The sequence below is a fragment of the Macaca nemestrina genome, chromosome 17, assembly GCF_043159975.1.
Source record: "Macaca nemestrina isolate mMacNem1 chromosome 17, mMacNem.hap1, whole genome shotgun sequence".
Classification (NCBI taxonomy): Eukaryota; Metazoa; Chordata; class Mammalia; order Primates; family Cercopithecidae; genus Macaca; species Macaca nemestrina.
In genome coordinates this window covers 68,602,784-68,615,606 of record NC_092141.1, presented here as the reverse complement: position 1 = coordinate 68,615,606, position 12,823 = coordinate 68,602,784, and the positions used below count along the sequence as shown (strand labels likewise).

The following is a 12,823-nucleotide window of genomic DNA, read 5'->3' as shown; positions in this document are numbered from 1 at the left end:
CTGCAAAGTTTGAAGCCGTTATTTTCCACTCCAGCGAAGCGGGGAGAATCCGGCTGGGCTGACGGAGACGCCACACCGCGTCAGGGGAGCAGGCGCTTTTTCAGAGCGGGAGGCGGGGCGCCGTGCTGCTGTGAGCGCGCCTCTTGGATGCCCCGGCCGGCGCGGGGGTGGGTGGGCGCTCCCGCCCGCTCCTTGGCCCCCGGCAGCTAGCCGCGGTGTGCCCGGAGGACTCTGCGAGTGCTGTGGGTGGCGGGCGAGCCCCAGCGGCGTAGCAGAGGAGGGGCCCGCGTGCGAGCGTACTAGGGAGAAGGGGGTCCGTGCAAATCCCAGGCTGACGACCGCGCACGCGCCCCTCGGGTCACCAGCCCTGTCGCTCTTGGTGGGGCACACCGAGGAGACCGCCGTGAGGAACCGGGGGGCCTGATTGCCTGACAGCCGAACGCTGAAGACTACTCTTCCCGAGCCCAGGGAGGTCTGGCTGCCCTGAGCCCCCTACCCCTGGGCTTTGGGCGGTAAACAGTACCTAGAGACTCCATCGCGCTGAGCTTGGAAGAGCCTGGAGCCAGGCTACGAGTTTTAATCCCGGCTCTCCCACTTATTAGTTGTGTGACTTTGAGCAAATCTCTTAACTTCCCAGAGCCTCAGTTCTCCATCTGTAAAATTAAAATAATGTTGGACTTTACTTCTTTGGATTGATGTGAAGATCAAGCGTGATCATGTATGTAAAACATTCAACACAGGGTCTAGCACAGAGTAAACCCTGAATGAATGCTACTTATTGAAGTTTTTTAGCTCCCTCCTTGGTGGCGGTGGGGTCACTCTAACCCCCTCAGCCATCAGTGCTTGGAGGGTCCTCTCTCACAGCCCCCTCGTTGGATGTCCCCGTGTCCTTCTCCTCTCAGCCCTGGATGAGGTGAGCGACCTCAACCTTGGGTAGGGAAGGCCAGGGAATCATTTTGCCATGGTGAAGGGTCAATAGGGAGAGTGTGAGCCAGGAGGGGCCTCTTGGGAGAGGAGAGGCTGGGGTGTCATTCTTTAGCGGCCGCCAGTCGCCTCCGAATGGCAGAATCCTCCCCGGTGGGCCGGATAAAGGAGGGCGAAGGAGGAGCGGTGGAGCAGCCCGACCTGGGCCTCAGATAATGTGACAAATATTTTGATGGAAGCAGACACGTTTCGGTTTATGCAACCTAAACACTTTGCTGCACTTGAGGAAGAGGAGAGCCTCCCACAGCCTGATGGGGAGAAGAGTTGGGGGGCGGCGGAGGAGGCTGGGGGTGAGGGAGGAGGGGCTGAGGGGCTGGATGAGATCCACCCCTCCTCCTGGAGGCTGGAAAAGGGGGTCACCCCTCAGGGACGTATTTGCATCTGTCAGCATGCAGAAATAATGTGGGGGTGCCCGCCTTTTTAGGATCCCCTTTTCTCCCTGGTCCAGAGGCAGGGATAAAGGGATTGAGCAGAGGGAGACGGAAGAAAAGGGCCCAGGAAAAAGCAGCCTGGCCACAGTTCGGTGAGGAAGGGGCTGAGGTGAGGAGGGGGTTGAAGCTCCTGATCCCCCTCGGGGGAGGCGGGTACCCGAACAGTCAGAGCCAGAAAGGAGGAGGCGGCCGCCCTCAGGACTCGGGCTCCGCTGGGCCCCGGGACAGGCATTCATCCGATCCCCGGATCTCCCAGACGGGTGGTCTGTGAGGCCTGAGTGCCACATAGTCCCCTCTGTAAGCTCTTCTTCGCGTCACAACCCCTTTCTCATCCTACCTTCCCGCTCCCCCCTTCGTCCTCCCCTCAATCACTCTCTTTGTCCCCTGCAGACCCGGGCGCTATCCTCTCGCTTCCGCCCCCTACGGGTCTTGGCCCGTCGCGACCCGCGTCCCTCTGTTTTCCTGGTGACCGACCCTCGAGGCCTCTCCTCTCCCGATCCCCTCGGCGCTCTCTAGCTCTCCCTGTGGCCCTCTCTCCCATTCGCTCTTTGGTCCCTACTCTCCCCTTTCCTTGGAGCTCCTCTCGGGTCTCTCGGACCCCGGCCCCCATCCCATTTCCGAGTCTCCGTCTCCGCGTACTCAGTCTCCCCTTTCCTCTCCCGGCTCCTGCCCGGGGTCTCCGCGGCCCGCCCCCTTCTGCCCCGCCCACCTCGAGGCGCCCGCGGCCCAATTAGGCGCCGGCCCCGCCCGCAGCCCCACCCCTCGTGAGCCCAGAGCCGCGCGGAGCGGGCGGGGCGGGGCCCGGCCGAGGGGGCGGTGGCCCCGGCGCCAGGAGGCGGGAGGAGCCAGCGGGGAGGCGGGAGGCGGGAGGCGGGAGGCTGCGGCCGCAGCGCTCAGTCCGGCAGCGCAGCAGGAGGGAGGCGCGAGGCAGGAGTTGGCGGCTGGGCTCCGCAGCGCAGCCAGCGCAGCGCGGCGCCCCGGGCCCGGCCCCATGCCCGCAGCCCCGCCGGACCGCCCTTGAGCGCGGGCGTCTAGCCCGCGCCCCCCGCCCGCCGGCACCATTGCCCCGACGGCGCGGCCGGGCGGCCCGGCGCTCCCCAGGCTCCGCGCGGGCCGAAAGACGCTGCTAGCGGCCGCCGCGGGCGTGGTGATGCTGCTGGTGCTGGTGGTACTCATCCCTGTGCTGGTGAGCTCGGGCGGCCCGGACGGCCACTATGAGATGCTGGGTACCTGCCGCATGGTGTGCGACCCCTACCCCGCGCGGGGCCCCGGCGCCGGCGCGCGACCCGACGGCGGCGACGCCCTGAGCGAGCAGAGCGGCGCGCCCCCGCCTTCCACGCTGGTGCAGGGCCCCCAGGGGAAGCCGGGCCGCACCGGCAAGCCCGGCCCTCCGGGGCCTCCCGGGGACCCAGGTCCTCCTGGCCCTGTGGGGCCTCCGGGGGAGAAGGGTGAGCCAGGCAAGCCGGGCCCTCCGGGTCTGCCGGGCGCGGGAGGCAGCGGCGCCATCAGCACGGCCACCTACACCACGGTGCCGCGCGTGGCCTTCTACGCCGGCCTCAAGAACCCCCACGAGGGTTACGAGGTGCTCAAGTTTGACGACGTGGTCACCAACCTAGGCAACAACTACGACGCGGCCAGCGGCAAGTTTACATGCAACATTCCCGGCACCTACTTTTTCACCTACCATGTCCTCATGCGCGGCGGCGACGGCACCAGTATGTGGGCAGACCTCTGCAAGAATGGCCAGGTGGGCCAGGCGGGGGCATGGGGCTGGCCTGGGGGCAGGGCACCCAGGGAGCCCGGGGCAAATGGGTACCTGATCGGAGTTGGCGAGGGCACCAGGCGGACACAGGTGGAGACCCCACCCTACTGCCCCGCTTGGGCATCACGTGTGGGGATGGTCGGAGCCAGCGGACATCTCCGATCCTCAGTTCCTGGGCTCCCGCTCCAAGACAGACGCTGCTGGGCACCGTCTGGAACGCTGCTGGAAATGCGGGAAACGAACCCAACTAGTCAGAGCGCAGGGCTCACAGGTGCACAGACTTGCCCTTGGGGGCTTGCCCCTTGGGAAGTGGATTAGGGCCGACACCAGCGGGCGATAAGGGGAGGGCAAGGATGAGCTCTGGCGCATGGAATAGGGAGAAGCAGAATCCGCACCCGCGGGCGCCTAGGCGCGTGGCCATGGGCGCACGCGGAGAAAGGTGGCTGCAGGAAATGTTTGGGGCACAAAGGCAAAGGGAGCCCGGTGCTTAGAGCCCTGGCTGCAGTGCGTCCCCTGCTCTCGAGAAGGGACCATTGGGCGGATCTGACACCCTTTGCAAAATCCGGGAGTTGGGAGCTCTTTCCCACTGTAGCAGAGCTGCCCCAACAAGAAGGCAGTCTGGAGGGGAGGGGTAGTTTTTCCTCTTGAGGCGGGGGAGGAAATGGAAACTCCGCCTCCTCTTGGTCTCCCGCTCCAGCCCCTCCTGACTCGGGGGTATGTGGGATCTTCTCCATTCTCTGTCCCCACCTCAGACGCTGGAGCTGGAAAGCGCTGAGTGTGTCGGGGACTCTGGTACCGGGACTCGCATGTGCCTGTAGCTCTCCTTGGAATGGCCGACCCCAGGACCAACCTCCACCCAGCCCCGCCCCGGGGTGACAATTTTAGCCAGCTATCTTGATACCGTCTCCCTTCCCAGTGCTCCCACTCATGGTGGCCTGCGGCCTGGGGGTGTGGTCAGGCCGAGCATTCTCTTGGAAGAAGGGGACCGCTGGTCAGAACTAAAACTGAGCTAGTGAAGTTGAGGAGGAATCTCCCACGATTGAGATGCAAGACCTTGTTGGAACCCTTCCCACGGCAGCACTGCCCTGAAGCTCTGCCAGCCTGAGGGTCTGCAAGTCTTGGGGGCAGGGACAGGAGCAAGCAGGGAAAGTGAGCAGATAGCCAGCCAGGTTCTTGTAAGTCAGCCCCTCTTCTCTTTCTTCTGCCTGGCTGCTGCCCCCCCACCCAACACCTTTTCTCTGGTTTCTGCCTCTCCCCTGCCTCTTTCTTCTATTTTTCTGTTTCTTATCCATCTCTCTCCTGTGTCTGCCTTTTCCGTCTCTCCCTGGGTTTCTGGCCTCTCCTCCCCGGGTCTAACCCCACTCTTCTCTATTCCTTGTATGTCTCTCTCTCCCATGTGTGTCTATCAGACATCCCTGTGTCTCTCCTCTTTGTCCTTGGTTCCTGACCAAATGGGAGGCCCCAGTATCCAGCAAAGGCTCATTCTGCAGACAGCCCCATGATTCCCCTATTAATCACCAATAAGGGATGCAGCAATGTCACCTTCATCAATGGAATGTCTTCCTTTCCCAAAGAAGTTTGGGCTGACACAGAGCTGAGGTTTCAGAGGATTGACAGCTTGCCTGGATAGGGAGGCAGTCATCAGGCCACAGGTTGGCCCTAGACCCTGCACCACCTCAGGAAGTCCCCACAGGTCCCCAGAGATGCTGTGTGCTTAGAGTGGGGAACTTGCGTCAGTCACTGGGAGGTAAAACCATCTCAAAAGCTCCTTTTCCCTCCATCAGGGGCAGGGTGTTGACAGAGTCTGATGAAGGGGTGCTCATTGGAGATGGGACCTCAGGCTAATAGGAAAAAAGGAGGTGACTTTAACTAGGGGTTTCAAAGGCCTAGCACTTAATAGTTACTCAAACCAGCCCCCTCAAAAGAAAACCAGGAGAGGCTGGGCGCAGTGGCTCACGTCTCTAATCCCAGCACTTTGGGAAGCGAAAGCAGGTGGATCAGCTGAGGTCAGGGGTTTGAGATCAGCCTGGTCAACACGGCGAAACACCATCTCTATTAAAAATACAAAAATTAGCTGGGTGTGATGGTGCATGCCTGTAATCTCAGTTACTCAGGAGGCTGAGGCAAGAGAATCACTTGAACCCAGGAGGTGGAGGTTGCAATGAGGTGAGATCTCACCACTGTACTCTAGCCTGGGCAACAGAGTGAGACTGTCTCAAAAAAAAAAAGAAAGAAAGAAAGAAAGAAAACCAGGAGAAATAGTGGGGCCTATAGGCCCCTCTCCCATGTCCTTTATGACTTCTTCCAAATTGCCCAAGAGACTCATTTGATCTCACTAGTCATCCCACTTGTTAGTTTTGAGCCCCTCCTAGGAGCCAGGTTTGAGGCTTTGTAGGAGTTCAGTCCACTTGCCCTCCAAGACCTCATGGCCTATGCAGGGGGAACATTCGTAACGTACAATCACACACCCCAACGAGTACTGTGTTAAAGGTGGGCTGGGAGCCCAATTGATGACTTCGGTCCCCAAATGTGTTGGCTGGGAGGGAGTGCTTCAGTAGGGCCTACCCTGGTGCAGACCAACCTGATGCAGGGAAGAAGATGGTGAACCTTGGTCCCCAAGGTGAGGAGATACCACTAGGGAGAAAATAAAAGGTCAAGTGTAGGGGAAAGCCAGCTCAGAGGTGGATGAGGACATTTAAATAAGCAGAGGAAAAAAATGGCAGGACCGGGCAATGGATGCGAACAAAAGAGAGAAGCTTGTATCTCCCGTGACTTCAGAACCCGGGGCCATCCTGAGCACTGCACTTTTTCTTCCTGGCTTCCTGCCTGTAGAGAGGCTTCCAGAATTTCTTTAGGGAGGCAGAGCTGAATCTGGGCTCTGTCTCTTCTCTGGGCAAGTTCGGGATGGGGAGTGCCACCTTCATGCCTGGCACTGAGGCTCCCTCTGTCCTTATCTGAGGCCCACTGGCCCCTGTCCTTAGGGGTAGCCTTGCATCAACACCCCTGATGGCACCAAGTCCTGACCATTAGGATGCGAGGAGCCTGGGGAAAGGACTCTGGGTTGGCAGTGGGGCCCTGGGTGTGGTGAGTTGCCTGCAGCTGCCTCCAAGATCCACAGTTCAGGTGGGTTGGAGAGGACACAAAATTAATAAACTGGGCAGGGGGCTTTGTGAGGATGTGCCAGGGCCTGTGGTCAGGGTGCTGCTTATCCAGGGTAGCAGGCTGTGGGGAGGTGAGTATCACCAATGGGCAAGGGGTTTGACAACAGACTCTGACTGCAGCGAGAGGTGCTGGCATATATAAATTCAAGGTGGCGGTATAAAGACCTAAGAAGGCCGGCACGGTGGCTCACTCTTGTAATCCCAGCACTTTGGGAGGCCGAGGCGGGCGGATCACCAGAGGTCAGGAGTTGGAGACCAGCCTGTCCAACATGGTGAAACCCTATCTCTACTAAAAATACAAAAAAAAAAAAAAAAAGAAAAGAAAAAAAAAAAAGGCTGGGTGTGGTGGTGGATGCCTGTAATTCCAGCTACTTGGAAGGCTGAGGTAGGAGAATCACTTGAACCTGGGAAGCGGAAGTTGCAGTGAGCTGAGATTGCACCTCTGCACTCCATCCTAGGTGACAGACCGAGACTCTGTCTCAAAAAGGAAAAAGACCTAAGGAGATCAGCCTCTCCCCTGGTGGTGGCAGATGGTCCCCTGGCTATCCTCTCTGGCCCCTATACCTTTCACAACACAGAGCACAATGCCTGGCACAGCAGGAATGCAGTAAATATGTGAAAATGCAAGCGTCCCCCATGGGCTACGCTGGCTCCCCTATGGGAGCCACATCCGCACACCCAAGACCCCAGCATTGATCTGAGGGCAGGAACATGTTTCCTGGATACCCTCTCACCCAGTTCCCTTGGTCAGACCATTGCCTCAGTTTCCCCTCCTGGCAGCCCTTGAGGAACTGATTCTGCAGCGCTCCCTCATAACAAGGCCTAAACCTGCTTTCTTGCTTCCTTGGCAACCTCGTTTACCCACACTTCCCCTTGGATCCCAGGAGGAGCTGCAGACCTCAACTGTCTCCAGTCAGGCAGAGAATTGGGACCCCTGGGTTCCAACCCTGGATGCCCCACCATCTAAGGATGGAAGGGCATAAATTCTCTCTGCCTCCATGGATAATTAGGATAATTACGGCAACAATCATGGTGATGAATAAATAATAAACATAAGCATAACAGTTCTGATACAGTCACATCACCAGGAGATTCCTGATGACAGATGACTCTGTTCCAATGGATTTGGCTATTAAGGAGCACACTGTTTTAATGAGTTAAGGCTAAATTAATCTGGGCAATAAAAATAATTGTTATTAGTAGTAATTTATTAGCAAAGATAATGAAATGCGTGTGTAATAATAAATACTACCAGGATTAGGGCTCAGGGAACAATACAGAAGTTGGCTGTTTGCTTTCAGCTCTTCCCTAATAACTCAAAGCCCCATCAAGATCTAAATGTTTTTTTTCTTCATCATCAAAAGACTTTTACAGAGGTGGCAGTGGTGAGGCAAAGTCTTCTCATCCATTTTCTAGACACAGAAACTGAGCTCCTTGGCAGACAGCGTCTCCCCTCTCATTTATTCCCTCCCACCTTTAACTAGACCAGTTTTCCCAGCTAAGCGCATGAAGACTTTCTTCTCTGGTTGGGAAGAAGAGGTTGAAGGAGAAGAAGGGGTTGGAGATGGGCTTTAAAGGGAGGCCCTCATGCAAATATGTCGGGTCCTCTTCATTGCAGCATCGCGGCTGAGTCAGCAGCTCTGGCACAGCTGACCTGCAGTGCTGCCTCCAGTCCAGGAGAGAGGATGGGCCCCTCCCCTAATTTGGCTTGGTTCTACCCACACTTCAGCCCTGGAGGGTGGGATGGTGAGCTGCCTTCCGTGAAGGGACAGGATAGAGAGGGGCCGTGGAGAAACCTGAGAGAACTCCACTCAGTGCAGCCTCCCCACACCACAAGCCACAGTCCTGGAGAGGGCGCTTCTCTTCCAGGTCTCTACCCAGGATACACTGGAGAGGCCCCGATCCTCAAACTCAGGACTTATGTTTCCATCCCTGTTAGAGGAATGTCTGTAGATCATTTGTTCACCACCACACAATCTGTCTCTCTCTTTTCTTTTTGAGACTGAGTCTCACTGTGTCGCCCAGGCTGGAGTGCAGTGGCGTGATCTTGGCTCACTGCAGCCTCCATCTTCCAGGTTTAAGTGATTCTGCCTCGGCCTCCCCAGGAACTAGGATTACAGGCATGCGCCACTACATCTAGCTAATTTTTGCATTTTTAGTAGAGATGGGGGTCTCACCGTGTTGGCCAGTCTGGTCTCGAATTCCTGACCTCAAATTTTCCACCAACCTGGGCCTTCCGAAGTGCTGGGATTACATGCATGAGCCACCGTGCCCAGCCACACACAATCTCTTATGATTATAGTCAGAGCCTCCAAAAGTGACAGCAGGCTCCAAACCCAAATGCTGGTGCTCCCTTGACCCATTATCCTGCCTGTCCCTCCCCATCCCCCATCAAGGCAGGGACCAGCAAGGATGTCACTTCAGACCGAGAATCCCAGAGGGAAGTAGGGCTGGATTCCCTTCTTCCCACCCAGTTCCTTTCTACCACCCTGAGGTGAGATAGGAGGAGCTACAAGTCCTCTTTGGGTGGGTAGTGACAGGTATATAGCTATAGCTCCATGGAGACTGGCACCCATACTCCTTCTAAGCCCTGGGAGGGGAAAGCATTACCAGGCCTTCCGTCTCACTGCTGCAGCAGGGGAGACTCTGGAATGCATTTCAGACCGAAGACCTGGCCCTGGTTCCAGGATGGTTGCTGACTGGCAGCCTGGCATTGATCCAACTGCCTGACCTGTGGGGCCAAGGTGTGCCCTTGTGTCCATCCACTGACATACGATCCAGCGGCTGTGGCTGAAACGATGGCATCATTATGAAAGCAGAGAGGAAGGAATGATGAGAGAAGGGAAGGCCCTCCATCCCCTGGAGGTCCAGAGAATTCCTCTTTGCAAGGACCGGCTTCCAGGCTTCCTGGAGGTATTGAGGTTCTGGGCCAGCTGGATGGAAAGCTCTATAGGAGTGAAGGAGGAAGACTCTGCCTTGACTCCCAATTCAGGCCCAGATCAGACCTGCCCTAGAAATCCAGGGCTCGTCTCCGCCCCTCTCCTGAAACAAGTTCTGTACGATTGGGAGGGGGCCGGGTGGGATGAGGCGAGGCTGCAGGCCAGGTTTCAGGGTCTGCTGATCCTCCCCGGGACTGCCTCACCTCCCTCCCTTCTCATCCTCCCTCCTCTCTCGCCCTCCCTCCCGTGTCCCCTACCCGCAGGTGCGGGCCAGTGCTATTGCCCAGGACGCGGATCAGAACTATGACTACGCCAGCAACAGCGTGATCCTGCACCTGGACGCCGGCGACGAGGTCTTCATCAAGCTCGATGGAGGCAAAGCACACGGCGGCAACAGCAACAAATACAGCACGTTCTCTGGCTTCATCATCTACTCCGACTGAGCTCCCCGTGTCCCTCCACCCACGTCCCTCACCCCCGCGGGATCCCCTCCGGGCGGGGCAGACGATGACTCGCCCCTGCCCACCCGCTCGCCGCCCGGCCCTCCCCGGCTATGACGCCCCCGGCCCATGCTCACCACCGCCTGGGCCACAGCTAGGCCCTCCCGCCGGCTCGCTGCAGAGCCGGGCCCAGCGCGCCCTGTCCCCGTGCCCGGGAGCCGGGGTTGACCGCCCCCGCCCGGCCCACGCTATATATTTGTACAATAGGACTGTTTACTGCCCACCTCCGCCTGCCAGCCCACCCCAGCCTGGGGAGAGGTCGCGGCGGCGGGGTTGCTTCCTGCGCTCTGAGATGAGCTGCCCTCGGCTCCCTCCGGGGTGGCGCGCCCAGGGAAAGGGGGAGTTGGGGACTGGATTGCTTCCCAGCACCCTCAGAGCCCCTGCCCGGCTGTGCCCCGTCTGACCAAAGCTATAATAAAAACATTTTCACCCCGCGGGGGTTTCAGTGTGTGCCCTGGGGAGGGTTGAGGGAGGGAACCGCGGACCGTGCCCTCCTCCAGATTAGGAAGGGGTCTGGTGGAAGTTTCTAGGGGAAACCAGGTGCCAGAACTTGAGCTGCTCCAGGAGGAAGTTGCCAAAGGGTCCAATGCCCACCACAGCCCAAGTGGGCCTGGAAAGCTGGGATGGGAAGCAGCCCAGTTACTTCATCATCTTCCATGGTGGACAAATTCCTTTTTTTTTTTTTTTTTTTTTTTTTGAGACCGAGGAGTCTCCCTGTGTCGCCAGGCTTGAGTGCAGTGGCAAGAACTCGGCTCACTGCAACCTCCACCTCCCAGGTTCAAGTGATTCTCCTGCCTCAGCCTCCTGAGTAGCTAGGAATACAGGCGTGCACCACCACGCCCAGCTAATTTTTGTATTTTTAGTAGAGATGGGGTTTCACCATGTTGACCAGGCTGGTCTCAACCTCCTGACCTCGTGATCCACCTGCCTCAGCCTCCCAGAGTGCTGGGATTACAGGTGTGAGCCTCGCTGAAAGTGGCATCAGCATTCCACAGGCACAGGTGATCTTTAAACTGGGAGACCTAGGTCCAGCCCTGGGCCACCATGTATGATCCTGGGCAAGTCACTCCTCTCAATTCAATTTAGGATTAATGACAGCCATAGAAAGGAACATATTTTAGACTAAAGGCTGGTTGACCTAGGTCTACGCACTTGACCTCTGTGCTTGGGTTTCCTCATCAATAAACTAGGTAAGGAGACCTACCTCACTTGATTGAGGATTAGTGAGCTATATTGTTAAGTGCTCAATAAACATAGCTTTTATTATTTATCTGTAACTGTTGCAAAATGCTTTCAGGTATGCCATCTCGGTGGCTCATGCCTGTAATCCCAGCACTTTGGGAGGCCGAGGTGGGAGGATCACCGAGGTCAGGAGTTTGAGACCAGCCTGGCCAACATGGTGAAAACCTGTCTCTACTGAAAATACAAAAATTAGTTAGGCGTGGTGGCAGGCGCCTGTAATCCCTGCTACTGGGATTGGGAGGCTGAGGCAGAATCACTGGAATTCTGGAGGCGGAGGTTGTAGTGAGCTGAGATCGCGCCATTGCACTGGGCAGCAGAGCAAGACTCCATCTCAAAAAGAAAAAAAGAAAATCCAAGACATACCAAGTCCCCTTACCCCACCACTGCCATCCTCACTTCCTGCAACTAGGGGCCATGTCACACAGGGCATTTCTAGATAACAACAGCTAATATTGAGAGAGTACCCACTATATGTCAGGTACTATGTAAGAACTTTATATATATTATCTCATGGATATGTGTGCGGGGGTGGGCAGTAGATCTACAGGAAATTATCTCATGCCCTTTAAAATTATGCTGTTATTTTATCCATTTTAGATGAGGAAACTGAGACTCAGAGAGGTTAAACAACTTGCCAAGATCACAGAGCTAAAAACAGACACATGCCAGTATTTGAACCAAAGACCATACTCTTACCTGGCACACCATATTTCATAGAGTTGGGATCTCCAAAGCAGATCTGAGGATGGCATCAGGGCAGCCTGAGCCCAGCCCTTCCACTCCCACCCCTGCCCTGCAGAGGCCTGATGTATTTACAAGCATCTGCCCTGGGCAGCAGCCATGGGGTGAGACTCTTGGAGAATCCCAAAGCTCTTCATTGAGGAAAGGTCCCATCTGGCCTCCCCTCCCCAGTCTAGCTCAGCTGGAGAGACAGGAAGGAGGGGTGGCCTCCCTCCTGGCCAGGCCTCATGTATAGACCCTTGTCATTGCTGGCAGACTTGAATGACTTTCTTTATCCTCCCTTCTCTTCCCTACTTCCCCCACTGCCAGCTGTGGCCGTTTAATAAAATTAGTTTAATGCTTGTTCCTTCCCTGTGGGGTCTGGAGATTGAAATCTGCGGGTCCCCACAAACCCAATAAAACCCCTGGCAGGTCTGGCTGGAATGAGAATCTTGGTGGGAAGAGTGATTAGGTTAGAGGGCACTCCTCTGGCCCCCCAGTGCTACCCACAGCCCCGGGTTCTCTAATGGCCATTCAGGCCTGGAATTATCCAGCCACCACACCTGAGGGGCTCCCCACCCTTCCCAGAGGCCACTGGGACTGATCCATGACCTCTGTTACAAGAAAAACCATGTTAATCTTTTCTGTAGTGCGTGCAGGCTGGCTGAGTGGCTGGCCTAGCTTCTTTTCTTTCTAGTAACTTGACAATCCTCATGTCATTTTGAGAGATGGGGCTAACATCTCCATTTTGTAGGTGAAGAAATCATAGTCTGGGCCGGGCGCGGTGGCTCACGCCTGTAATCCCAGCACTTTGGGAGGCCGAGGTGGGCGGATCACAAGCTCAGGAGATCGAGACCACAGTGAAACCCCATCTCTATTAAAAATACAAAAAATTAGCCGGGCACGGTGGCGGGCGCCTATAGTCCCAGCTACTCGGGAGGCTGAGGCAGGAGAATGGCGTGAACCCGTGAGTCGGAGCTTGCAGTGAGCCGAGATTGCACCACTGCACTCCAGCCTGGGGCACAGAGCGAGACTCTGTCTCAAAACAAAAAAAAAAAAAAAGAAAAAGAAAAGAAATCATAGT

General features: G+C 56.7%; 1 protein-coding gene across 1 annotated transcript; it reads left to right on the top strand.

Annotated features, from left to right (window-relative positions):
• The first annotated feature begins 2,309 nt into the window (after nucleotides 1-2,309).
• On the top strand, nucleotides 2,310-10,211 carry LOC105468850 (complement C1q like 1). Its single transcript, XM_011719285.3, has 2 exons — nucleotides 2,310-3,162; nucleotides 9,541-10,211. Exons 1-2 carry the CDS (start codon nucleotides 2,566-2,568, stop codon nucleotides 9,718-9,720), a joined length of 777 nt encoding a protein of 258 aa, XP_011717587.1. The 5' UTR covers nucleotides 2,310-2,565; the 3' UTR covers nucleotides 9,721-10,211.
• Nucleotides 10,212-12,823: the final 2,612 nt, after the last annotated feature.

Coding starts and splice junctions, on each gene's coding strand:
- LOC105468850 (XM_011719285.3), top strand. CDS start 2,566: ATGCTGCTGGTGCTGGTGGTACTCATCCCTGTGCTGGTGAGCTCGGGC. Junction 3,163..9,540: donor ACCTCTGCAAGAATGGCCAG/GTGGGCCAGGCG, acceptor CCCTACCCGCAG/GTGCGGGCCAGTGCTATTGC.